The sequence below is a fragment of the Rousettus aegyptiacus genome, unplaced genomic scaffold, assembly GCF_014176215.1.
Source record: "Rousettus aegyptiacus isolate mRouAeg1 unplaced genomic scaffold, mRouAeg1.p scaffold_m13_p_5, whole genome shotgun sequence".
In the NCBI taxonomy this organism is placed as follows: Eukaryota; Metazoa; Chordata; class Mammalia; order Chiroptera; family Pteropodidae; genus Rousettus; species Rousettus aegyptiacus.
In genome coordinates this window covers 24549054-24575787 of record NW_023416308.1, presented here as the reverse complement: position 1 = coordinate 24575787, position 26734 = coordinate 24549054, and the positions used below count along the sequence as shown (strand labels likewise).

Below are 26734 nucleotides of genomic sequence, written 5' to 3'. Positions count from 1 at the left end.
CAGACATTATATTCTTCACAAAAATTAACTCAAAATGAATCATAGAGCTAAATGTAAAACACAAAACTACAAAAATCCTAGAAGATAACATAGGACAAATTCTAAGTGACTGTGGGTATGGTAATGACTTTTTAGAGACAACACCAAAGGCATTATCCATGAAAGAATTATAAGCTGGATTTCATTAAAATTAAAAAATCTGCTCTCTGACAGATAATGTCAAGAGAATGAGAATTTAAGCCACAAACTAAGAGAAGAAATTTGCAAAAGACACATCTGATATTACTCCATATATACAAAGAATTCTAATTACTCAACAATAAGTAAACAAATAATCCAATTAAAAGATGGGCTAAAGACCTGAACAAATACCTCACCAAAGAAGATATATAGATGGCAAATAAGTAAAGTTTACCCTTGAAAAATATGGATTTGAATTGACCAGATCACTTACACATGAATACTTTTTGATAAATGTACAGTTGGCCCCTTGTAGCCCCAGGTTTTGCATGTGTAGATTCAACCACTGCAAATGGAAAACATTATTTTCCATTTGCAGTTGGGAATCCCTAGATTCTGAGGGCCTGTATATATTGTCCTATGCCATTTGATACAAGGAACTTGAGCATCCACAGATTTTGGTACCCATGGGGTGGATAAGATTTTGGAGAGTCAAAAGTTATATGCAGGTGTTTGACTGTGGGAGGTTGGTGCCCCTCACCTCCACATTGTTCAAGAGTCAACTGTATATGAAAAGATGTTCTACATCGCATGTCATTAGGGAATTGCAAGTTAAAACAATGAAATACTACTACACACATATTAGGATGACCAAAATCCAAAACACTGACAACACCAAATGCTGATCAGGATGTGGAACAAGAATGAACTCTCATTCATTGCTGATGGAATGCAAAATGATACGGCAGCTTCAGAAGAAAGTTTGGCAGTTTCTAACAAAAATAAACTAACTCTTACTATACAATCCAGCAAATGCGCTCCTTGGTATCCACTCAAAGGAGTTAAAAACTTATGCCCACATAAAAGCTGCATATGAATATTTATAGCAACTTTGTTCAAAAATGCCAAAAGTTGGAAGCAACCAAGATGTCCTTTAGTAGGTGAATAGATAAATAAAACTATGGCACATTCAGACAACAGAATATCATTCAGGACTAAAAAGAAATGAGCTATCAAGCCATGAAATGGCACTGGAGGAACCTTATATGCATATTATTAAGTGAAAGAAGCCAACTCAGAAGGCTACATATTGTATGATTCCAACTCTGTGATATTCTGGAAACAACTCTATGATATTCTGGAAACAGCAAACGATAGAGATAGCAAAAAGGTCAGTGGTTGTCAGGGATTAGGGAGAGAGATGAATAGGTGTAGCACAGGATTTTTAGGGATTTGATCCATTTTGAAACTATTCTATATGATACTGTAATGATGGATACATGTCATTACACATTTGTCAAAACCTGTAAGAATCTATCACATCAAGAGTGAACCTAAATGTAAAATACAAATTATGATGTGTTCAGGTAGGTTTATCAGTTGTAACAAATATTTCACTGTGGTACAGGATGTTAACAGTAGGAGAACCAGTCCATGTGTAGAGGCAGAGGATAAATGAGAACTCTCTGTACTTTATGCTTAATTTTGCTGTGAACCTATAACTGTTCCAAAAAGAAAATGAAGTCTACTTAAAAAAACATCTTTTAATACTTTTACCCAAATCAAAAAGAGTTGTTTCCACCATGGATTAGAAGGCAAAATCGCTGCCTGATTATGCCTAACACTTAGCTTCCAAAATCATCTCAACTGGTAATTTAAGGATTGCAACGAGGGAGGATCAAAGAACTCACTTTTCAATTTTCTTCCTGTGTTCTTTTTGCCTTTGTTGCTCTTTTACTTGTTCTCTTTCTATATCCATGAAAAGTCGTCTATATCTCAGGTACTGCCTTTGACGCTAAAGGAAAGAAGTTAAAATAGTTAAGATTCTGCTCTCAGAGGACTTTCCAAGGAAGGAAAATATCCTGTGCCTTAGACAAGAAAACTATATGATACAGAGGTCACATGGAACTAAGTCCTTAATTTCCTTCTATTTATGGTGACTCAGAATAATATCACATACAGGAAGAGCTTTATATTTTCAAACACATAACTATTAGATGTTATGGACAAATCAGAGAAGTACTAATTTAGTTTGCCCTTAGTATATAGTCCCTTGTCAACAGCGCTTAAAGAAAAGATTGTATTTGATATGATAAAATATATACTATATTCACTCTGTATTCTCAAGTGTAAGTCCCATAGAAGCAAGGTCACAGAAAAAATGTGAGGGGTATTTTATAACAGAACAATAGTCACTTTAACTTTTCAAAATTAAAACCACACCACTAAAGCATACTCTAAGCCTAGCCTAACATGGTTGGGAGGACAGAAAGACTGAGGAAGATCACAGCATCATACTTTTAAAGGGAACAAGTAAGATAAAAGCAAGTGCTACTATTATTGTATATGTTCAGACTTCTGTGTTCTCTTTTAAGAACATAAGCTACTCAGAGGGCACTACTATACACATAGACATGTTTTTGCCCTTTGAGTAGTCATGTCCTTTTAGCAAAAACTATTAAAAGCCTAATAGCAATTCCTAATGTTGAAGCTACAGCACAATCAACAGTGGGATGTTTTTAAAAACACAGATGCCCCAAACCTACCTTTTCAGATACCAATTCAGTATATCTGATTTGGGCCTAGGCATTTGTATTTTGAAAGAAGACTCCGCATCTGATTTTGGTGAATAGCCAGTGTTAAAAACCATTGGTTTAAACTAACTTTAGATTGAAAAGGAAAAAAGAAAGTCATAAATTAAAACTTCCTTTAAATAAGTTATTGTGGTACATATCACTAACTGTGGAACTTTATTAGGATCCTATCTCTGACTTATGTCAAAGTATCCAAAGTCCTAGGTGCTTAGAAGAAAAGTTCAATGTATTATAATGACTAATGTAATTTATTTAGTTTTATCTATATAAATCGTAGTATTAGCTTTTATTGTGCTAGGACACAGTAAACTGCTTCTAATCTCGCACATACTATGATGGTATAATGTCCAAAAGAATTATTATTACATACCTCCTTCTTGTCTTCTTCTTGATCTACTCCAGTCTGAAGTGCCAGTGGAGGCTGGAATTCAGTGTTCAATCCTGATTGACATTCACCATAAACCTGTTAGAAAGTCCAGTCACATAAAATGACAAAATTGCTAAAAGCTAGCTGTGTGTACGCTTTTGATACTTTCATCTATGGATTCATTTCTCTTGCAAACTTGAGCTTAACTGGGTTAAAAACACAAACAAAAAATATCTACATGTATATATCTATATGTATTACATCTATATATGTCTATTACATTTACATATAGATGTAATAGACATGTGATATAGATATAGATATTAATAAAATTTTTAAAAAAGAATGAAAGGAAGCAGTTTCAGAAGGAATTAACCAAATGAAAAATAAACCAAAGAAAAAGATTCAGGTCAAAATATGGATGAACTAATAACATATCAAAATGTTCAGAAGGAAAGTTCTTCTAAAAGGTCATTTGAAACCATTCTATCCTAAGAGAGTGAAATCAAGATATAAAGTCAGTTCCCTTAATATCTCAAATCTATAAGCATTTTCCATTTATACCACTCTTTTGATTGGTGTGAATACAGAGAATGAGAGTCTGAAAATATTTTAATAATCAACTGACATGGCAGAGAGGAAACTGAAGCTAATTCTTCCCATATTACCAGGAAAAAAACCTTATGATATAACTTGGTATACTTACTCGGATATCATATGGATCAAATTATGATCTCTAACTTTTGGAAATAAAAGCTTAAAATTACTTTTATCTTTTTTAGCTTAAAAGTTATTTATCTTTCAGGTAAGTTTTAGGATACAAGATCAGTATACAAAAATCAATTGTATTTCTTTATACTTGCAATAAACAATCTGAAAATAAAATTCAGGGGAAAATCCATTTATAACACCATCAAAAAATACTTAGGAATTAATTTTTAACAAATTAAGTGTAAAATTTAAACTTGGAAACTTACAAAACATTGTTGAAAGAAATTAAAGATCTAAATAAATGGAAAGACATCTCATGTTCATGGATTAGAAGACCTATATCGATAAGATGGCAGTAATCCCCAAACTGATCAACAGATCTAATGCACTATCCATCAAAATTTCGGTTGACTTCTTTGTAGAGGTTGACGAGATGATTCTTAAACTCATATGAAAATGCAAGGGACCCAGAATAGGTAAGATGATCTTGAAAGAGAAGAACAAAGTTGGATGATTCACTCTTCCCAATTTCAAAACTTACTACAATGCTAGAGTAATCAAGACAGTGTGGTACCAGTATAAGGATAGACATATAGATCAAAAAACAGAATTGATAGTTCAGATTAAACGCTTGATTGTACAATCAAATGATTTTTGACAAGAGTGCCAAGAAAACTCAAAGGATAAAAATAGTCTTTTCAGCAAATGGTGTTAGGATAACTGGATATCCACATGAAAAAGAATAAAGTCAGACCCCTAACAACATATACAAAAATTAAATCAAAATGGATCAGAGACCTAAATAGAAGAGACATAAAATTCTTATAGGAACACATAACAGTAAATCTTATGTTTTACTGTTTTAGATTGGTTAGGCAATGGTTTCTTAGCTATGATACCAAAGCATACGCCACAGAAGAAAAAGTAGATAAACTGGTCTTCGTCAAAATTAAAAACTTTTGTGCTGCAATAGAAACCATTAAGAAAGTGAAAAGGCAACCCATAGAATGGGAAAAAACATTTGCAAATCATATAACTAATACAGAACCTGTATGTAGACTATATTAAAAACTCACATAACTCAATAATTGAAAGACAACCCAATTATAAACTAGACAGAGGATCTAACAGACAGTTTTCCAAAGATGATATATGAATGGCAAATAAGCACATGAAAGGTACTCATCATTAACCATCAGGAAAATGTAAATCAAAACCACAATGAGATACTACTTCACACCCAGTAAGGTAGCTATAATTAAAAAGACAAGTAATAACAAGTGTTGGTGAGGATGTAGAGAAAGCGGAAACCTCACGTGCTGCTGGTGGCAATGAACAACAGTGCAGCCTCTTTGGACACTAGCGTGGCAGTTCCCGGATTAGATTAAGCAAAGAATGACATGTCCCAGCAATTCCAATCTTATGTATATACACAAGAGAAATGAAAACATATATCAACAAAAACACTTGGATGCAAATGTTCATAGCAGCATTATTCATAATAGTCAAGAAGTGGAAACAATCCAAATGTCAGCCAACTGATAAATAGATAAATAAAATGTGCTAAATGCATAAAATGGAATATTATCCAATGAATAGGAATGAAGTACCACTACACACTACAGAGTTGATGAGCTTTGAAAATGTGATGGTCAGTGAAATAATCCAGTCATAAAGGCCACATATTGCATGATCCCATTTATATGAAATGCCCAGAAAAGGCAAATCTATAGAGACAGAGAGTAGACTAGTGGTTGCCTGGGGCTGAGAGTAGGGATAAGGAGAAAAAGGACTGTTAATGAGTACAAGACTTTTTTGGGGTGATGAAAATGTTCCAAAATTGTTTGTGGCTACATTTGCACAACCCTTTGACTATACTAAAAACACTGAGTTGTACACTTTAAATGGGTTAAATGTATGGTATGTGAATTATAGTCAATTCTCATTATTCACATATTCTTCATTTGTGAATTCACCTATTTGCTAAAATTTATTTGTAATCCCAAAATCAATACTCACGGTGCTTCTGTGGTCATCTGCAGACAAGCACAGAGTTGTGAAAATTTTGAGTTGCCATCTGTGCACATTACCAGCTGAGGTTGAACAAGAATTTGTTTCAGCCCTCATACTGTAAACAAGTATGAAGGTATATTTAGTACCAAGTTTTTTGCAGTTTTTGCTTTTTGTTAGTGATTTTGCTGTTTAAAATGACCCCCAAGCACAGTGCCATATTACTATCATAGTACAGCAAAGAAGGCTGTGATGTGTCTTATGGAGAAAATACTTGTATTATACAAGCTTCATTCAAGCACAAGCTATAGTGCTATTGACTGAGTTCAATGTTAATGAATCAACAATATATATTAAATAAGGGGTCTTTAAACAGAAATACACATAAAACAAGGTTATGTATTGATTAGTTGACCAAAATGTGATCAGAAGCTCACAGAAACCTAACCTTGCATCTCCCTTAGGAGCAATGATTCAGTATTCCCGAATTTAGTGATTGAGGCAACTTTATAGAACATGAGTACCATAAATAACAAGAATTGACTGCATATCTCAATAAAATAAGGCTATTTTTTTTTATGTTTGTGATAGATAAAACTGAAAATGATACATAGCAAAAGGCTAATGGTGGTTCTTTCTGGAATTTACGTGGTGTTTCTTTGTTTACTTTTGCTACAGTAAAAATGAAATTATTTTCTGCTTTCAAAGAAATAAGAAAAACAAGACTTCCGGCACCAGCAAAGCAGTAAGTCCACTATTGGCCTCTCTCACACGCTGACTGTAACTAAAAACTCCAGGAAATGTGGCCCATGGGATCTGGAGAGTGTAAGCTGTCAGTGTCCTGGAGAGGAGTGAGCTAAAAAGGTGGAACCCTTAATTCTGTGTATGAACTCACAAACGTCCCAGAGTCACCCCTGAGCTGCAATGCTCAGGGTGAACCTAGAGGAGTATGAGGCTTTGAGAACTGAACTAATGCTGGAGTCCCTGTTCACAGAAGGTGAGAAACTGATAGTCTGAACTTAACCAAGTTGATTGCCTGCTAGAACATGAAACAAAAAAGATGGAACATTCTTTAGAGGATTTTAATAGAAACCAGAGTCTTGTGATATAATTCAAAATTGGCCCCAGAAAAAGGTGGTAAGAGAATCCAGACTATGGGTCCAAAGAGAGACTCTCTTCCTCTGAAATAGTAAAAATAGAAAAAAATGGCAAAAAAAAAAAAAAAAAAGTAAATGGCTGAGGCAGTTATTGCACAAAGGCTTCTATTTTTTTCCTAAAAGCCAGAGAGTATGGGAGAATGGCAAGAACTTAAGGGGTGTTTAAGGTTTAGAACTAAGGTTTAGTGTGGGCCAGGGGAAAGGGAGCTGACAAGGGACAGGCAAGGAAAATGCTAAGCAACATGGGGGACCCAGATGGGACTGTAAATGCCAAATCTACACTAATGAAATGTTTTCTCTCATAAAGCTTGATTATTCGGGAGCCTGAAAGGAGAAAGGACTAATCCAGGGCTGAGGATTTTCAGAGCCAGTATGGCAGAAGGACAAGAAGAGGCCATGACCACAAAGCTGCACTTCTATCAAACAGTCAGGGTTAGGTACCCCTCTTCCACGCTCAGTTAATGCTCTATGCATCCTCTACTAGTAGCTATATTGTGTGACAATCATCTGCTTATGTGTCATTCTCTCTTCTTTAGAAATTTGAGTGCTGTGTCTTTTTCACAGCTGTATCTTTGATATTTAGTACCTAAATAACTGCGGACACCTAACAGGTACTCTACTCAATAAATGTCTGGTTGATGGACTAATGCATTCAAAATATATTTAGATACTACCAGGTACCAGTGCTAAAGGTCACCCATACACTTATAAACAAAACAGGTGTGATGCCTTCCTTCATGAAGTTATAGACCAGTGGAACACATGTAAATAAGTAAATAATTACAAAGTGTTTTCTGTACTGAGGAAGAAGCAATTCGGGGATAAAGAGAAACCGAAGGAGGGGAGAGGTATTTTTAATAAGGTACTCAAGGTAGTCTTTTCTAAGGAACTGCCATTTTAGCTGAAACCTGAAAGATGAGAAAGGACCATCTTTGTGAAGAAAAAAGGGAAGAACATCCAAGTAGAGAAAAAACATATGAAAAGACCTGAGGTAAATAAGACCATGGCATAGTTCAAGATATATAAATGACAAGGTAGAATAAAACATGACAGCATACCCTTCGGACAGCCTTATAGAGCCAAATGAAAAATAACAAGAGTGGCAGTTTACTCCTAAAAACTTCAACTCCAATCCTGTGTTCTGCCTTTATGCCTCCTTTTCTTTCAGATCTTTTAAAAGAGCCAAGAAGAAATTTCTCTTTATCTCTTTCATATATTATGAAGGTTGTTTTTAAAAGAACAAAACCACAAGATAGAAATTTCCAGACGGTGGTAAAATTCTAATGGGAATAAACTAGACTTCAGTTAAGCCATTCAAAAAATCTTAACAGGCCAGGGTGTTTTAGTATTTTCTTGAAAAACTACTGATTTTAAGTCAATATACCAAAACTCAGGCAATTTAACATAACCCTAAGAAGTTTTGTTGGACTTTTATTTCTTGGCCATTCTGCCTTATGCTCTACCTGCTTCCTGATGGAGAGGTGGTCCCGGTCACTGGGTGGAAGATCCTCATGACCCCTCCCCTTCAGAAACCACTTCTTTTTCTTTTCCTCTCACACCATGAAAGACAATGGTTACCAGAAATATATTTTTTTTATTTAAAAAAAATACATATAAAAATTTTCTCCAATAGACCACAAGTGCTCCTGACGATATCCTAGGTTTCAGTGAGAGCCCTAGAGTAATCTTAGGTCAGGATAGGTTTTACACACTACGAAATACAACAAGAATCTGCTTTTTGCTCAGCCTTACCACTCCCACCTCAGTAAGTGCCTATAACCCTGTTTAAATTCTATCGTTCACACTCTACAGTCTGCTCTACCTGTCTTCTGCTGGAAGCCTCTCTCCAGTGTGTGGGAGGAAGATGCTGGCGGCCAAGAAGCAAATCTCGCCATCTTTCAGCTGTCCCAACAGATGGCTGCTGCCTAAAGTATAAACTCTAAAAAATAAAAAAGCATCCACCAAATTGTATGAGTAGTAACATAACGACAGTGAAAATACCATAGGCTGCAGTGATAGCCCTGAGGTAAACTAAAAAGGTCAGAATAGTCTGATACATTATGGCATAAAAGTAGACATTATACTTCTTGCCACTTATTATGGATCTTAGGGTTATTTTGAGAATTAAATGAGAGGAAGGACACAAAGTTCTAGAACAATTTTGGCTATGGAAAGTGCTTAAGAATGAAATCTGTTATTCATAATAATATTAATATTATTGATAGTATTAATAAGAGATAACACTATCATCATCGACAACACTGTTGATGGTAGCATAGCTCTGCCAAGCCCAGATCAAACTCTTACTAATTTACTTTCCGCTGCTTACTCTTTACTATATTCTGCTCTACCTGCTCTCTGGCAGGGCCTGGATCCTAGATTTCATGCAAGACATATTCATGGCACTCCAGAAATAACTCCTTTCTCTATCTCTCATCTGGCATATTATGAGAGGTCTGCCCATAGTTCCTGTGCTAAAAGACAACATAAACATTGGAACGTCAATTGTCCAAGCAGGTGCATCATGCCAGGACAACAGTAAAAGCTTCAGTAAAGAGGCCTGAAGTAGTTTCAATAGGTCACAGAACAAGAGGATATTGTATCTTTGCCATTATTATTGACCTTAACACTAAATCCCTGAAGCAGTTACTACATTGCCTTGTAAATCTTGAGCCAAAACCTAGGCAATTTACTCACTGCTACTTACTCCTCACTATAATATGGTCTACTTATTTTCTGGGAGAGGTTGGGTCTAGAATACTGAGTGAGACATGCCGATGGCACTCTAAAAGTAATTCATCTTTCAAACTCCCATCTCTCAAAAGATGAGGGTTGCTTGATACACCTGTTTTAAAAGAACGACAAAATACAAAATTAATTGCCTAAGCAGAAATGATGGGTTAGTGACAATAATGCAGATCAGTGACAACCCCAGAATGATACAAGGGGAAGATACTACAGGGCTGTGTGTGTGTGTATGTGTATAATATAAAATTTCCAAACACGCATCAAAGTAGAAGAAAAAACAGTATAATGAATCCCAAGATAGCCATCACCCAGCTTCAACAATTAGCAGTTTGTTTTTATCATCTATTTCTTGTCCCACTTTTTTCCTGGAGTGTTTTAAAGCAAATCTCAGTATTCTAGATTTTTAGGTTTTTTTTTGTTTTGTTTGTTTGTTTTTTTATTCAGCAACACTTTTGAAAGAAGATAAGGCGACAAGGCAATATTTTTACAATGTTGCTAGCATTTTCCCAAGGTAAGGCTAGGAGACAAGCCTGTGTCACTTCCACAAGTACTCCTACTTGGTGTTGCCAATAATTGCACAAATGCTAGAGATGGTAAAGTTCAGGAATTTTTGAAGAGGCAAACAGTTGTTTTATCCATCATAACTGGTTTGCAAACTGGATGACTGGTTTTAGTGTACTGCTTCAGCTGACCAAAAGGAGAATCCCTTTGGTATTTTTAAGAATGTATAATGACCAAATAAATATGCTAAAGGATTTGAGTTAAAAAAAAAAAAAAAACATTAACCAATCAATAGTATATAAAATCTGTCTCCTGTTTAATCCAAATGACAGAGATATGCCTTCTCATCTGGACTCTTCAGAATAGACAGATTTTGAAATAACAGAAGAGATTATATTCTTAGCCTAACTCTAGAAGCCTTAATTCTATGTATTCTATATACAAGCTAGCTTGACAAGCTTCAACCCAAACCTTAAGTAATTTCATCTCTGTTACTCTTTGGAAAGTGACAGCCCTCCCACTGTGCTCTGCTCTACCTGATCTCCAGGGGAGGCTTGCTCCTGCATTTGAGGGTTAACATATTGAGGATACTCCTGAGGCAATTCATCTCTCACTCTCTCTTCTCTCATAAAAAATGATAGCTGCTTGGAAAACATGTTCTAAAGGAACAATGGCAGAACAGAAAATGTCTAACCAGGGCAAAGTACTAATCATAATACTGCAGGCTTCAGTGAGAACACTAGGCAAAAGGTACCAAGTGAAGATATTCTGATACATTTTGATCTGAATGAGGACATTACACTTTAAGCCCAACTCTGTAGATTTTCATTTTTCATCCCAAATTATGTATAGAATAGTCTGACAAACTCCTCAAATTTTAAGCAATTTAGGATCTGCTACTTCCTCCTACATTATTCATGTAGGGGTAATATGCTTGTGGTAATACTATGGGCTACAGCATAAGTTGCAATGTCATCTTAGTAAATTAAAATAGTCTAATCAATTTTACAGTAAGACTATAAAGATGATTTATCAGCCTTCTGAATGATAGAACTGATTGACACAGTTCACTAGACCAGGGAATTTTACATCTGACTCTATAGTTCACATTATCAGCTGTTGAGAATATCTAAAATCCAGTCACTTTATTTATTGTTTTATCTCTTATCATGCTCTACCTGATTTCTGACGCAGGCTTGGTCCTGGAGTTTAGGAGGCAGATACCGATAACCTGCCAGGGAAAAGTCACCTCTCCCTTTCTCATTTATTATATCAGAATATGGCTCCTTGAAGCATACTTTCTAAAAAAAAAAATACACAAACTATAAATTGTCTAGTAGGAGTAATATGATAGCAATAATAGTCTAAGTTTTACTGAGAACCTTCCGGTAATGTTGAAAACTCAAGATAGTGAAATATTATGGAATGAAACAGAAAACTTTTTGTCAGTTCTGAAGTCTAGCTGAGAACAATTTTTGCAAGCTCCAAACTAAATCCTAAACAATTCAGTTCCTGCTGGTCTCTCTTTTTTCTGTTTGACCTTGCCCCAGATGGAGGCCTGATCCTGAAGACTGTGGAGAAGATCCTATGGACATTCAGAGAAAATACCTCTCTCCCTTTCCTACCTATCAAATTTGATGCTAGCTGCTTCAAATCTGTTTTCTAAAAAAGAACAAACAGAATCTCAATTGTTTAGTTAAGAAAGACTGGTTAACTAATAATACTTTAGGCTATAGTGAGAATTCTGGAGTTAACAGAGTATAACTGGACATCTCATGGAATAAAATAAAACACTAGATTCCAGTCCACATAAGCCCAGTCACAACCCTAAGTAATTTACTTCCTGTTGATCCCTTTTTTCTTGCTTTTGTTCCAATTGATCTCTGGTGGAGGGCTGGCCTTGGAACCTGGGTAAGAGATACTGCTGGACACTTGTGAGCCACTCTTTTTCCATCTTTCAGCTGTCAAAGCAAATGATAGCTGCCAGAAGTAGTTTTCCTAATGAAGATTAAAAAGTTAATTGTCCAGACAGGGGTAATATGCTGTTGAAAATACTTTAACACAATGAGAAGCCTGGAGTTTTTAGAAATCAATCAGGAAACTACTTTTTTCCAACTATGAATCCCCAAGTCACCTGCAACACAGCCCTTGCAAATCCTACTCCAAACTTTAAGTACCTTACTTTTTGTTACATCTCCTTTCCACTCTATTTTACCTGATGTCTGGATAGAAAATCCTGGTCCTGACATTTGGGCAGAGTGTTCTGATCTTTTGGAAAAACATGCTGATATCTGGGGAGGACACACTGGTCTTTGGGTAGAAAATGCTGGTTTTGACATTTGCGTAGAATATTCTGGTCTTCGGCAAGAACATGCTGGTCTTTGCGTAGAAAATGCTGGTCCTGACATTTGAGTAGGATATTCTGATCTTTGGGTGGAAAAGCCTGATTTGGTGATAGAAAATCCCGGGCTTCCAATATAATACTCCCATCTTCTAGTTCAGTACTCTGGACTTCCAGCATAATACTCTGAGTTTCTGTCTTAACAATCGGTACATCAGGCTCAATGGCCTGGGCTTCGGGCTCAACAGCCCGGCCTTCCAGTTCAATAGCCTGAGTGTCTGACTCAACACTCTGGACTTCCATCTCGATATTCTGGACTCTTGTCAAATTACCCTGGGTTTCCAGTAGATCACCTCGGGCTTTTGAAAGATAATCCTGAGTTTCTGGCAGAATATCCTGGAAGCCATGAAGATGTAACTTCTTTAGCTCTTCCCCTTCCATCACAGCAAATAATGGATTTTTGAATTGGACTTTCTAAAAGTGAATATAAACATCAAATATAGAATAGGTAGTAGCAACACTCTAGGTTTTCCATGATATTCCTAAAATAATCTTAAAAAGATATGGTAGTCAAGAAAATTATTAGAATAAAATGTGAAATTATACTCTTTGTTCAACTTAACCTAAATCTATAATCCCAAACTAGTACAACAGTACTGGCATCTGTAATTCAAATCATAATTAGTTTAATTTCCATTGTAGTCAGTACTGGCACCCCTACTCCAAATGACAATTAGTTTAATTTCTATTATACTATCTCCTTTTACTCTGCTTTACCCGCTCTCTGCTGAAAGGTTTGTCCTTGTCTTCAGAAAGGAGATCCTGCTGGTCCCATGAAAACAAACTTTCTCTCTCTTTCTTGTCTATCATAATAGATGAAGATCCCTCAGAGTCGTGTTCCTAAAGAAAGCACAAACAAAAATGAAAAAAAAGAAACAATGTAACTGCAATAAAATCCTAGGCTAATGCATACTACTAATTTAATTTTAGTAGCTCAATATAGTCAAATAGTATAAAAACAGGAAATTACAAAAGAAGTGCAAGACTATACACTGAAGAGTGTTTCAAGATGGCAGGGTAGGTTAATGCAGGGCTCACCTCCTCAACTCCATGACTGCATTAAAATCACAACTAAATTATAATCAACTTGGAGAACCACCTGAAGTCTTGCTGAACATATCATCTATAACCAAAGATATAAAAACAGGCCACATTGAGACTAGTAGGAGGAGTTGAGGTACAAAATGGGATAGCCCCACACCCATGCCTAGCTGGTGAGATTCAGGAGGGATATCTCAGCTGCAGAGGTCCCCCTGAAGGAACAAGGAGACGCAGGCCCAAATTGGGGCTCCCCAACCCAGGGTTCCAGGGCCAAAAAAAGGAGTCCCCACAAAATGGGACTATAAAAATCAGTGGGAATTCTGACCACCTGGGTGACATGGAAGGAACTCAGAAACTCAGATGTCCCTTTAAAGAGCCAGTGCACAGACTCATTTGCTCACAGACACCCTTGGCTCCAGTGGAGGGTCAGCAGCTTAGAAAGTACAAGAGACATATGGGTAAAGACTGAGTTGTGTGGCTTCACGGCGAGGAATGAAGGGACAACCGCCATTGTCCCTTTGTCAGAGTCTCTTCCTGTGTAATTGACAGGAGGGTGTCACCTTGCCTACATTGAACCCTCTCCCCAACATGGCCAATTCTGAATTTGCATTGACCCAGTGAGATCAGCTCACTCTACCCTGTGACTCCCTGGGGCCCTGCCCCACAGCTTGCAAATTGCCTGCATTGTGCTTGTTGCCCAGCAACCAATTCCACCCTCACTCCACAGAAGGCACATTCAACAGCAATTAACAGCCCCCAGCTCACTAAGCTTGTGCACCTTGGATTAAACTTTCGGTGGTGGGCAGCCAGCACCTGCCCAAACTGAGTTTTTCTTGGGCAGGTCTCAGAGGTTTATGGACCTGAGGCAGGCAGGGGGCTGGCCTCGATGTGATCAGAGACTTCTGCAAGAGGCCAGAGGTTTAACACTGGCACCAAACCTGAATATGCACTGGCCAAGTGAAATCTGCTCACTTTACCCCATGAATTCCTGGGTCCCAGCCCCATCGAATTCTCATGTCACTCAAAGGCTCTATTAATTGCTGAGCCTTACAGGCAGCTGGCAGGCAGCCTCAGACCTTGGGGTTCCCTGGACCTTTAGCTAAGCTGCCTCAGGACAAGTACTGGTGGCAGCAGGCCTTGGTTCAGTATGGTCTCTCACACTTTCCTCCAGGTCTAGCACAGGTAGCAACTAGCCATAGACCACTTTATAGCTCCTACAAGATAGCCTTGGGCAGTCAAGCAGCAGCTGACTTTGGCCTGCACAGGAGCCCCTCCCAAGGGGCCACAGGACCAACATATCCAGAGGCTGGCATCAGACCACAACGGAGCACCACTTGATTAGCCCCACAAGTGGCACACCCAAAAGCTGGTCTCAACAGGTACACGAGGCTGCTAGGGTAAATCTCACTCCATGGGATCAGCTCCCACAGAGCAGCTCATATCCTGTGGACAGGGCCAATTCTCATAACCAGTCAACCTAAAAGTCAAACCCATTCACTGACATGCTAACCACAATCACAGCTTAACTACAACAATGGAACACATACAGCTCACACAAGGGACAGTCCCGGAGCTCCCAGTGCAGACAATCAGGGAGATTGCATCACTGGGCCACAGAGAGCACCTGCTACATCAGGCCTCCTGACCAAGACTGGGAGACATAATTTATCTACTTAATACATGGAAATGAACACAGAAAGGCAACTAAAATGGGAAAACGACAACAACAACAAAATGTCACAAATAAAACAACAGAAGAAAACTCCAGAAAAAGAACTAAACGAAATGAAGGCAAACAACCTCACAGATAGAGTTCAAAACACTGGTTATAAGGATACTCATTGAACTTAGGGGAGAATAGATGATCTCAGTGAGAACTTGAACAGAGAGATAGCATACAAAGGGACACAGAAACCATAAATAGAAAAAAGTCATTAATGAGGAATACAATAACTAAAATGAAGAATACACTAGAAGGAATCAATAGATTAGATGAAGCAGAGGACTGAATCAGCAATTTGGAAGACAAGGTAGTAGAAAACACCCAATTGGAACAGCAACAAGGAAAAAAAATTTTATAAATGAGTAACGTTTGAGAGACCTCTGAGACAACATCAAACATATCAACTTTCGCATTTTAGGGGTACCGAAAGGAGAAGAGAGAGCATAAGGGATTGAGAACCTATTTGAAGAAATAATGACAGAAACGTCCCTAATCTGGTAAAGAAAATAAACATACAACCCCAGGAAGTGCAAAGAGTCCCAAACAAAAAGAACCCAAACAGGCCCACACAAAGACATAACATAATTAAAATGCCAAAGGTTAAAGACAAAGAGAGAATTCTAAAAGCAGCAAGAGAAAGACAGCTAGTTATTTACTATGGTACTTGCATAAGAATGGCAGCTGATTTCTCAACAGAAACCTAAGGGATTGGCACAAAATATTCAAAGTGATGAAAAAGCAAGAACCTATAACCAAGACTATTCTGAAACTTATGAGCTAAAAGATTTCATCACTAACAAGACAATCTCCCAAGACTGAGTCAAGAAACTGAAAATTGGAACAGACCGATTACCACTAATGATATCAAATTAGTAATCAAAAAACTCCCAAAAAGCAAGAGTCCTCAGCCAGATGGTTTCACAGATGAATTTTACCAAATATTCAAAGAAGAACTAACACCCATTCTTCTCAAACTATTACGAAGAAATTCAAAAGGAGGGAAGGCCCCCAAACTCATTTTATGAGACCATCATTAGCTTGATTCCAAAATCAAAGAAATTATAAAAAAAAAAAGAAAGAAAATTACAGGTTGATATCCCTGGTAAAGATAGATGCAAAAATCTTCAACAAAATATTAGCAAACCAAATTCAGTAGTATATTAAAAAGATCATATCAAGTTGGATTTATTCCCAGATGCAAGGTTGGTTCAGTATCTGCAAATCAACTAATGTGATACACCACATTAACAAACTGAAAGAAAAAAATCATATGATCATATCAAAATCTCGAGTCCATTTATGATAAAAACTCTCAGCAAAGTGGGAGTAGAGTGAACGTACCTCAACATAATAAAGGTCACATATGACAAACCTACACCCAACATCATACTCAGTTGGGAAAAGCTAAAAGCGTTTTCCTTAAGATCAGAAACAAGACAAGGATGCCCACTTTCACTACTTTTATTCAACATAGTATTGGAAGTCCTAGCTACAGCAATCAGACAAGAAATAAAAGGCATTGAAATTGGAAAGGCATAAGTAAAACTGTCATTATTTGCAGATGACACGATACTATATATAGATAACCCTAAGGATTCCACCAAAAATGTATGAAAATTGATCAATGAATTCAGTAAAGTAGTAGGTTAAAAAATTAATATTCAGAAGTCAGTTGCATTTTTATACACCAATGATGAACTATCAAAATTTCAAAAAGAGAAATTAAGAAAACTATCCCATTTACAATTGCATCAGAAACAATTAAATACCCAGGAATAAATTTAACGAAGGAGATAAAAGACCTGTACTTAGAAAATTATAAGTCTTTGAAAAAAGAAACTGAAGAAAATATAAATAAATAAAAGCATATACCATGCTCATGGTTAAAAAGAATTAACATTGTTAAAATGACTATACTATCCAAAAGAATTTAAAGATTCAATGCAATCCCTATCAAAATAACCATAGCATTTTTCAGAAGACTAGAACAAATAATCCTAAAATTTATATAGAACCATAAAAGATCCCAAATAGCCATGACAATAGTGAGAAAAAAGAACCAAGCTGGAAGTATCACACTACCTGATACCAAACTATACTACAAGCTTATAGTAATCAAAACAGCATGGTACTGGCATAAAAAACAGACACATAGATCAATGGAACAGAATAGAGAAGCCCAAAATAAACCATGCTTATACATTCATTTATGACAAAGGAGACAAGAATATACAATGGGATAAAGACAGTTTCTTCCATAAATGATGTTGGATAAACTGGACAGATACATGCAAAAAAATGAAATTGGACCACCTTCTTATACCACATACAAGAATAAACTCAAAATTGATTAAAGACTTAAATGTAAGACCCCAAACCATAAAACTCCTAGAAGAAAATATAGGTAGTAAACTCTCTGACATTGCTCTTAGTAATTTTCTTTCTTATATATATCCTCAGACAAGAAAAAATAAACAAATGGGACTACATAAAAATAAAACATTTTTGCATAGCAAAGAAAAACATCAACAAAACAAAAAAACCTACTGAATGCAAGAAGTTATTTGCCTATGATACATCAGTTAAGGGGTTAAAATCTAAAATTTATAAAGAACTCATACAACTCAATACCAAAAAAATAAACAATCCAATTAAAGAATGGATAGAAGATCTGAATAGGTATTTCTCCGAAGATGACATACAGATGGCCAATCTCACTAATATGAAACAATGTTCAAGCTCACTAATTATCAGAGAAATGCAAATCAAAATCACAATGAGATATCACCTCATACCTGTCAGAATGGTTATAATTAATAAATCAAAAAACAACAAGTGTTCGTGAGGATGTGGAGAAAAGGGAACCCTCGTATGCTGTTGGTGGGATTGCAAACTGGTATAGCCACAATGGAAAATGGTTTGGAGGTTCCTCAAAAAATTAAAACTAAGACTACCATATGACCCAGAAATTGCACTTCCCAGTATTTATCTCAAGAAACCAAAATACTAATTCAAAATAATTTATGTACTCCTGTGTTCACTGCAGTGATATTTACAATAGTCAAGATATGGAAGCAACCTAAGTGCCTACCAACAGATAACTGGATAAAGAAGTTATGGTACATATATACAATGGAATATTGTACATATTCAACCAAAAAAACTGATTTCATGTCATTTACAACAACTTGAATGGACCTAAAGGATATTATGCTAAGTTAAATAAGTCAGACAGAAAGACAAATACCATATGATTTCACTTATATATGGAATTTAAGGAACAAAATAAATAAACAAACAAAATGAAAACAGACTCATAAATACAGAGAACAAACTGGTGATGGCCAGACAAGAAGGAAATTGGGAGGCTGGGTGAAAAAGGTGAAGGGATTAAGAAGTACAAATTCATAAATTTTTTAGTAAAAACCAGTCATGGGGATGTGGAGTACAGCATAGGGAAAATAGTCAATAATATTATAATAACTATGTATCGTGCCAGGTGGGTACTAAACTAACCGTGAAGATCACTTCGTAAATTGTACTAATATCTAACCACTGTGCTATATGCCTGAAACTAATATAAAATAATTTTTTTAAAGTACAGCCATAAAAAAGACTGTACACTGAAAACTATAAAACATTGTAGAAAGAAATTAAAGAAAATCTAAATAAATGGAAAGAATCTCATGTTTATGGATCTCAGAAGACAATATTGTAAAGACAACGATAAATCCTTATAAAAACAGTCAAGTAATTTTCAACGAGAGTGTCAAGACAATTAAATAGAGAAAGAATAGTTTTTCAACAAATGGTACTGGGACAAGTGGATATCCACATGCAAAAGAATTAAGTCAGAATGCTTCCTCACAAAAAAGTTAATATAAAAATTAACTCACAATGGATCATAGACCTAAATATAACAGCCAGAACTATAAAATTATTAAAAGAAAATACAGGAGAAAATCTTTACAACCTCAGATTAAGCAGCAGTTTATTAAATACGACACCAAAAGCACAACAAAAGAAAAAATAGATAAATTGGACTACACCCAAATTAAAAATTTTTTGCTACAAATGACAGTATTAAGAAAGTGAAATGACACAGAATGGGAGAAAATATGTGCAAATTATGTATTTGATAAGGAATTTGTATCCAGAATATACAAGGAACTCTTACAACTTGATAATAAAAAGACAAATAAAAAATGGGTGCTACATCTGAATAGTCTTTTCCTCCACGAGAGATATAGAAATGGGCAATAAGCAAATGAAAAGATACTCAAAGTCATTAGGAAAATATAAATCGAAAGTACAGTGAGATACCACTTCATACCCACTGGGATGGCTATAATCAGAAAGATGGACAATAACAAGTATTGGAGAGGACGTGAAGAAATTAAAACCCTCATATATTGCTGATGGAAAACAGCTTGCCAGTTCCTCAAAATATTAAAAACTAAGTTGTTATATTTCCTGAAATTCCACCACTAAGGAAATGAACATCTGCAGAAGAACAGGTACACAATTGTTCATAGCACAATTACAAAAGCCAGTAAGTAGAAACAACCCAAATGTCCATCAACTGATGAATGGATACAGCCATACAATGGAATATTACTCAACAATAAAAAGTACTGGTACATGCTACAACATGAATGAACTTTGAAAACATTATTCAAGGTCAAAGAAGCCAGCCACAAAGAAAAACATTACAATTCCATTTACATGAAATACCTAGAATAATCAAACCATAGAGACAAAAAGTAGATTAGTGCTTGCTTAGGACTGTGGGTAGGAACAGAGAAGGAATTGGGAGTGACCGCTAATGGAAACAGGGGGTTCTTTTAGGGGAGAAGAAAATATTCTAAATTAGATTGTGGTGACAGTTGCATAACCCTGTGTGGTATGTGAATTATATCTCAATAAAAATGTTTAAAAAAACAATACTGGACATTATAATCTTAACCCTAAAACCCATCCTTTATTAGATGTGGATAGTTCTAACAAGCCATTATTTTTTCCCCCTACTCTTTACATTTCCCTATCTAATTTTCCATCAAGTTCTGGTAATATACAGTATTTAAAAGACCCTGATGGACCTTAAAGGGTAACTCTACTATTGCTCCTATATTTATCCTGATGGATGATAGTTTCCTACAAAGTGTTTTCTGGGGCAAAAAAAAAAAAAAAAAAAAAAAAAACAATGTAAATATAAATGGAGTCTAGAAAGCAATATCCTCATGATAATAAGTTGAGTTTTTGTGAAAGATCTAGAGTGATCTTAGCAGGCAATGGCAGCCTAACATAGAAAAATGGAAAACAAATAGTTCTTCAAATGCGTGAATGAGTCACTCACACCTCAAACATAGGGAGAGAGATAGGCTGGTAGGAGGCATATTAACTTTATAAATGACAATTTGCCCCTATCCTAGCCAGTAACAGTTTCAGAAGGCTTATGATTTTTGTCTTAGTGACATGACAGCAGGCAAGCAAGTCTATCTTCTATTTGTATCTCCATGTCTGGACAAACAATATCAAACAGGTTCTAAAGTCAGTAAAAATAAGTCTAACAAGAAAATAAAACCAGAGTTCAGCTGGGTTACAGATTTTTCTCCTTTCTGACTGGCCACTTCATATAACTGAGGAGGTAGAAACTGTTTATATTTGAGGAAAAGACTGCATACTTGATATAAGTGATAAGAAAAATGTCGCTAATTTCTTATATCCTTTTCAATTATATGGAGATTTATTTCTGATGTTATACCTGGAAAACACATATGCATTCTTTGGAAGCAAGCAGCCAGCCTGAATTCATTGTCACCATCATCATCATTTATTACATTTAAATGGCACCTTTGACGTACAAAACCGGTTTACACAAGGATGTTATCTCTGACTTAATCCTCCTCCTTTCTACTAGATAATTATTTCAATCAGACCTGTGAACAGTAATCTTTCTAAAAAAACAATTGAAAGGTCTGAGCACATTCTACACAATATAAAATATCAATCTCTAGGATCTGATAACCCTTTTATTTCTTGTTTATTAAAATATGTCTAATCTCATTTTAACAGTCAGTCTAACAGCTCAAACTATATTATGGCCAAATCCAGGGTAGATATGAAAATTGCTAAGATATCAAACCACTAAGGAGAATTTAGGTACAAAAGAAGCTCTACCTTGAGTTACAACAAGGCAATGCTAGAAAAAGGTAACCATACTGAATGCATCTAAAATGAAAGGCCATATATGAATATACATCCATGCTTGTATTTTGATATTTAATTATAAATTTCTTAATTATCACTAAAGAGGGAGACATTATAGTTTAGTATTCTACCAACTGCAAGCATATAAGAGACAAATGTGTTTGATTGCTGTGTTAAGATACCTAAGGAAAAAATACATAAATAAGATACATATGTATAATCTAGAAAAATGTAAAAGAATACCAATTAGAAAGCAAAACTGAGAAAGAGCTAAATAAGACAGAGTTGATGATGGCAAAAAAAAAAATAATAAAGTAAAAAAGACTGAATGGTCTATTTTTCTGGATGCTGCCTATCAAAACTTGAAATTAATCCCATAATTAAATAAATACAGGAAAGCACGTGAGTTTACCATCCAAATTTGTGAACACTGAAATAAGTAGGCACCAAAACAGTGTTATTTTATAAGTATAGCCTTAAGCAACCTTTTAGGTCTAGCTCCACATTTGGGTTCCAATTTTTCAATCTTACCTTATATTTTAAATCAAAAGAATGTCTTCTTAAAAAATACTGGTATTGATTTTTTTCCTAATTAGAAAGTGAAATATATATACATTATGGGAAATTTTTAAAGTAAAGAAAACCAAGAGAAGAAAATAAAAATCACCTATAATAACACTACCCAGAAATAATCAGTATTCTTTCCAGGCTTCTGTCTATAGCATTCTCTCCCCATCTCTTTATTTTATTTTTGTCATAGCAATTATCATTTGAAATTATATTCTATATCTATGTGCTTTTTATTATATGCTTCCCCACTAGGACAGAAGCTCCTTGAGGGATCTTAGTCTATCTTTTTTCACCACTTAAAGTCCTGGTGCTAGAACAATGCTTGGCAATTGTAGACCTTCCATAAATATTTATTGAATAAAATTTTTTAATTAAAATTATGTTGCATATAATTTTATATCCTACTTTTTTGAATGAATTTTATATCACAGATACTTTTCCTTGTCTTCAGATATTTTTTAAAAGCATGATATTTTTTAGAATGGCCATTTATGGATACATCATAATTTTTAACCATTCTCTACTGTTGGATATTTACAGTTATTTCCAATTATTTTACAATTCTAAATAATGTTGATATATAAATAAATAAATCTTTATCTGTACTTTTTATCTTTATTTTTTTTAAAAAATTTATTAGAAATTAATTTACCTCGTGGGTGGGAAAGCTTTTCCTTGTACCATCTGGAAACACTGATGTATTTTTTTTACTCACAGTTTTAAACGATGCCAGCCGGTGACGTGCCTGTTTCATGGTTTGACTAAGCTGTCAGGGAAAGGGGAAGAGGGGGAAAGGAAACAAAAACAAGCTAAAGTCTTAATACTAAATTCACTGAAGTGTTCCAACAGGAAAACAGGTCCTTATTATTAAAAAATGCCAGAGCTAAGACAAGATTACTTGCAAAGGAGATTGTGATCTGCTGATAAGTGTTTTTCCAACATTATGTTTATTATTCTAAGAGACTGTATTTCATAACATGTTTAAGTGCTATGACTCAAATTATTTTTTTAACAATGTATGCTTTATATTAAGTATATATACAAAAAAATATCAAAACCTAAAAGTTTGAATACACTTGGAAATTATTCAGCAGACACATTCCTTACCTTTCATCCACCTTCTCAATAAGAAATTATTTCTTCAACTAGTACTTGCATGTCTAGTTACTTTTCATCACTCTAATGAAGTGATGAAATAAATATAGAAGACTCTATTCCTAGTCCTCAAATCCTTTTCTCCCGTTTACATGAAACCTTTCTTCACTCCCACATGTGAAGACTGTAGTTAAAGTCTTCTCAAATCTCCTTTCTTCCTGGAAGGCTTCCTAAGTTAACTTAGAACACAAACTCAAACATCTCAACAGACCTTATTTGTTTTAAGTACTCTGTTAATAACAGCTGACGATGAGTATTAATATGTTGACTTTGTGTTCATTCCTTATCTCTACCTAGTAATTTTAGTAAGCACCTAATTTTGATTTTTTTTCCCGGAGAAGCACAGCCTATTTCGTATCTCACAAATCTGTACAGAATGTTCCTTTAAGAAAAACACAGAAATGAACAGGGTATCATTTTTTTTAGGCTGAGCACTACATATGGAAGAAAAGCATACCCCTATACTACTCAGCAAAAGTATAACAAAGCCAATACCAGCTCTAACCCATCCAGTGAAAGTTTAATGTTATCCATTGATCCTTAAAGGGAAATCACAACTATGATTTACTGATATAAATAATAAATACTTTATGATTTTTACTACTAGTGAGCTAGGGATAAAAACACTCTCTCATTGTCAGTGCTGTTCCCTTACAGCACGTCACCTCTGTTTTGTCCTCGCTTCTAGAAGGTGTATACCTCTAGCCAGAAAAATCACCTTGAAACAGTACTCTTTATACCACTAAGAGAGAGATTTATAAATTTAGTTAGCACAGAGTGGCTACAGGGGTCAAGATAGTTACTCACAATGCAAAAAGAGATATATGTACAGTTGAAGTTATGAAAAGATACAAGGCCATGAATATGCTTGCTTTACTCATTGCCAAGTATGATACATATATTATCGTCCTGCTCAATGTAACAAATTTAAGTTAGGATACATAATCTTCATTTCTCATCAAGTCCAAACCTCTGTTAGAGTCACAGACTGATTAGTCCTGTGAACAGGACATTTCAAATGGGCCAGCAGTTGGAATATACATTATATCCATTCTGTTTCTCTGTCATTACCATAACCCATCATCAAACCTCAACCAAAAGGCCCTTTCAATGACCTGCTGTGAGGACTGCAGTAGGCTGAGTAACAGTTACCCAAAGATATTTGGTCCCAGTCCCTGAAACCTTTAAATGTTACTTTATAAGGAAAAAGGGCTTCTGCAAGATATGATTATAGTTAAGGATCTGGAGATGAGATAATCCTGAATTATCCAGATGGGCTAAATGCCATCACAAATATCCTAATAAGAGGTAGAAGAAGATTTGACATACAGAAGGCATTAAGGTGATGTGAAGACAGAGGAAGAGGTTGGTATGATATGGTCACAAGCAAAGGAATACCAGCAGACATCAAAAGCTAGAAGAGTAAAGGAATAAATTTTCCACTAGAATCTGTGGAAGGAGCACAGCCCTACCGACATCTTGATTTTGGCCCAGTGAAACTGATTTTGGACTTCCAGCCTTCAGAACTGTGAGAGAATACATTTGTGTCATTTGGAACCACTAAGTATAAGGAACAAGTAAAAACATGAGCATTAAACAAAAACACAGAAAATAGGAGGATGTTATAAATCAAATTATATAAAAGGAATAGGTATATAAGCACATTTCTCTCATTGCAAGGTAGTGGTGATCACTACATATATTTGTGAGTGCATATATGTATGTATGCATTTGCATGTGAGCATATGTACACATATTTACACATGTAAGCTTAAACATACATGTGTGTGCACATGTGTTGTATGTATGTGTGTGACTACGTAAACATAAAATTTGACCAAAGTCTTATGTACACTGAAAGCTTAGGCACAGTTTTCATTCTTTCGTAGCTATTGTTATTAACAAAGACTTTAAAACTCCCTGATGGAAATGAGTCAGTCATTTTATAGAAAACCTAGTAAATGTTTAACTACCGATAAGCAAAGGGCTTCTGACCGATAAAATAAAAATTTACTATATAAACAAATTTTGAGACATATCTTAAAACTGAAAGCAAACAATGGTCACATATTAAAACAAAATTTAAAACTGCAAATATAAAGGATAAAATTTGACAAATATGCAGATAGCCCCATTCATGGTTCATATTTTCTTCAGTTCTTTTTAATTTTTTCATGCAACTGTTTTAGACAATTAGGGATTAGAAAGAAGAAACGTATGTAATTTTATAAATGAAACAACGTAGTAATACTATGCAGATCATGGAAAAGGAGTATAAATGAGACCTAACATTTATAGACTATCACCTACTCTATTGCCAGGCAGATCTTATACCAATTTTAAATGTGCATTAATGCCATAAAAATCTACCCAAAGTTAAATTCTATTCAAATATAACATAGTTTATTGACAAATAATAACATACTGATTTTTAACTGTGTTTAGCTTTTCAATGACCACTGAAATAGTACACAATTAAAACTTCAACTCACATGACCCCCTAGTTATAGCCCATGAACACAATGCAAATACATCAATTACTTTAGCTTTCTTTTATCATTAAGTAGGCATACCAAGCTATACGGTCACCAGTAACCTAGACCTAATGCAAAAAGGCAGACTGGGCCAATGAAGACTCCTCATCTAACACAATGAACTAGGAAGTAGTCAGAGGAAAAGTCAGAGACAAGAACTAAACCTAAAAGGTCCGAAGCTGGAGAAAAAAGGCTAAAGAAGCTTCAAGTAGGTCAACGCTTCAGAGCTATAATGATGAGAAAAACTAGGTAGTAGTAGAAAAATCAGTAAATAAGAGATAAGCATACATGTCAAGACAGGGTAACCAACTTCCCAGTTTACCAAGAACACTCCCAGGTTCAGCACTGAAAGTCTCATGTCCTGGGAAACCCTTCAATCTCAGGTAAATAGAGAAGGTTGGTCAACCTAGCAGAACAAGTGAATCAATCAAGTTAATGATCAAATGCTAGTGTGAAAATCAAAGATCCAAGTTGTTGGGATCATTGGAGCTACCTCAGATTCAGAAAAACTCTCTGGCTGCTGAATCCTTAAGGAAGTTAGGATTTGCATACATTTGTGACTTTATTACCCCGTGCATATTCTTAAAGTAAACATTCTCCTTGCTTGGGTTAGCCTGAATTCTTATAGCCAAAAGCCGGACTGAAACACTGGTTTTTTCAACGATAGATTACTGAAAACTTAGCAGGTTATTCCAATTCACTTATGGTAAATACACAATGCAATATACAAATGACATTTTACTGAATTGTACACTTGAAACCTACATAATTTTATTAACCAATGTCACCTCAATAAATTTAATAAAATATAAAAAAAGAGAGAGAAAAAAAA

At 35.3% G+C, this 26734-nt stretch overlaps 1 protein-coding gene across 10 annotated transcripts in view; it reads right to left on the bottom strand.

Moving 5' to 3' along the window:
* Window positions 1–26734, bottom strand: part of CCDC15 (coiled-coil domain containing 15) — a 73015-nt gene that overhangs the window by 25435 nt on the left and 20846 nt on the right. For 4 of the 10 annotated variants that reach the window (XM_016122632.2, XM_016122633.2, XM_016122631.2 and 1 more), the window contains exons 5-12: window positions 22866–22979; window positions 13387–13509; window positions 12484–13083; window positions 11447–11569; window positions 10805–10927; window positions 8842–8958; window positions 3145–3237; window positions 1872–1975 (exon numbers count right to left, since the gene is read on the bottom strand). In XM_016122632.2, the coding sequence (XP_015978118.2) occupies window positions 1872–1975; window positions 3145–3237; window positions 8842–8958; window positions 10805–10927; window positions 11447–11569; window positions 12484–13083; window positions 13387–13509; window positions 22866–22979 (1397 nt within the window). The remainder of the gene's footprint in view (window positions 1–1871; window positions 1976–3144; window positions 3238–8841; window positions 8959–10804; window positions 10928–11446; window positions 11570–12483; window positions 13084–13386; window positions 13510–22865; window positions 22980–26734) is intronic. The other 6 variants (XM_016122636.2, XM_016122637.2, XM_016122635.2 and 3 more) reach the window with 5 other exon arrangements.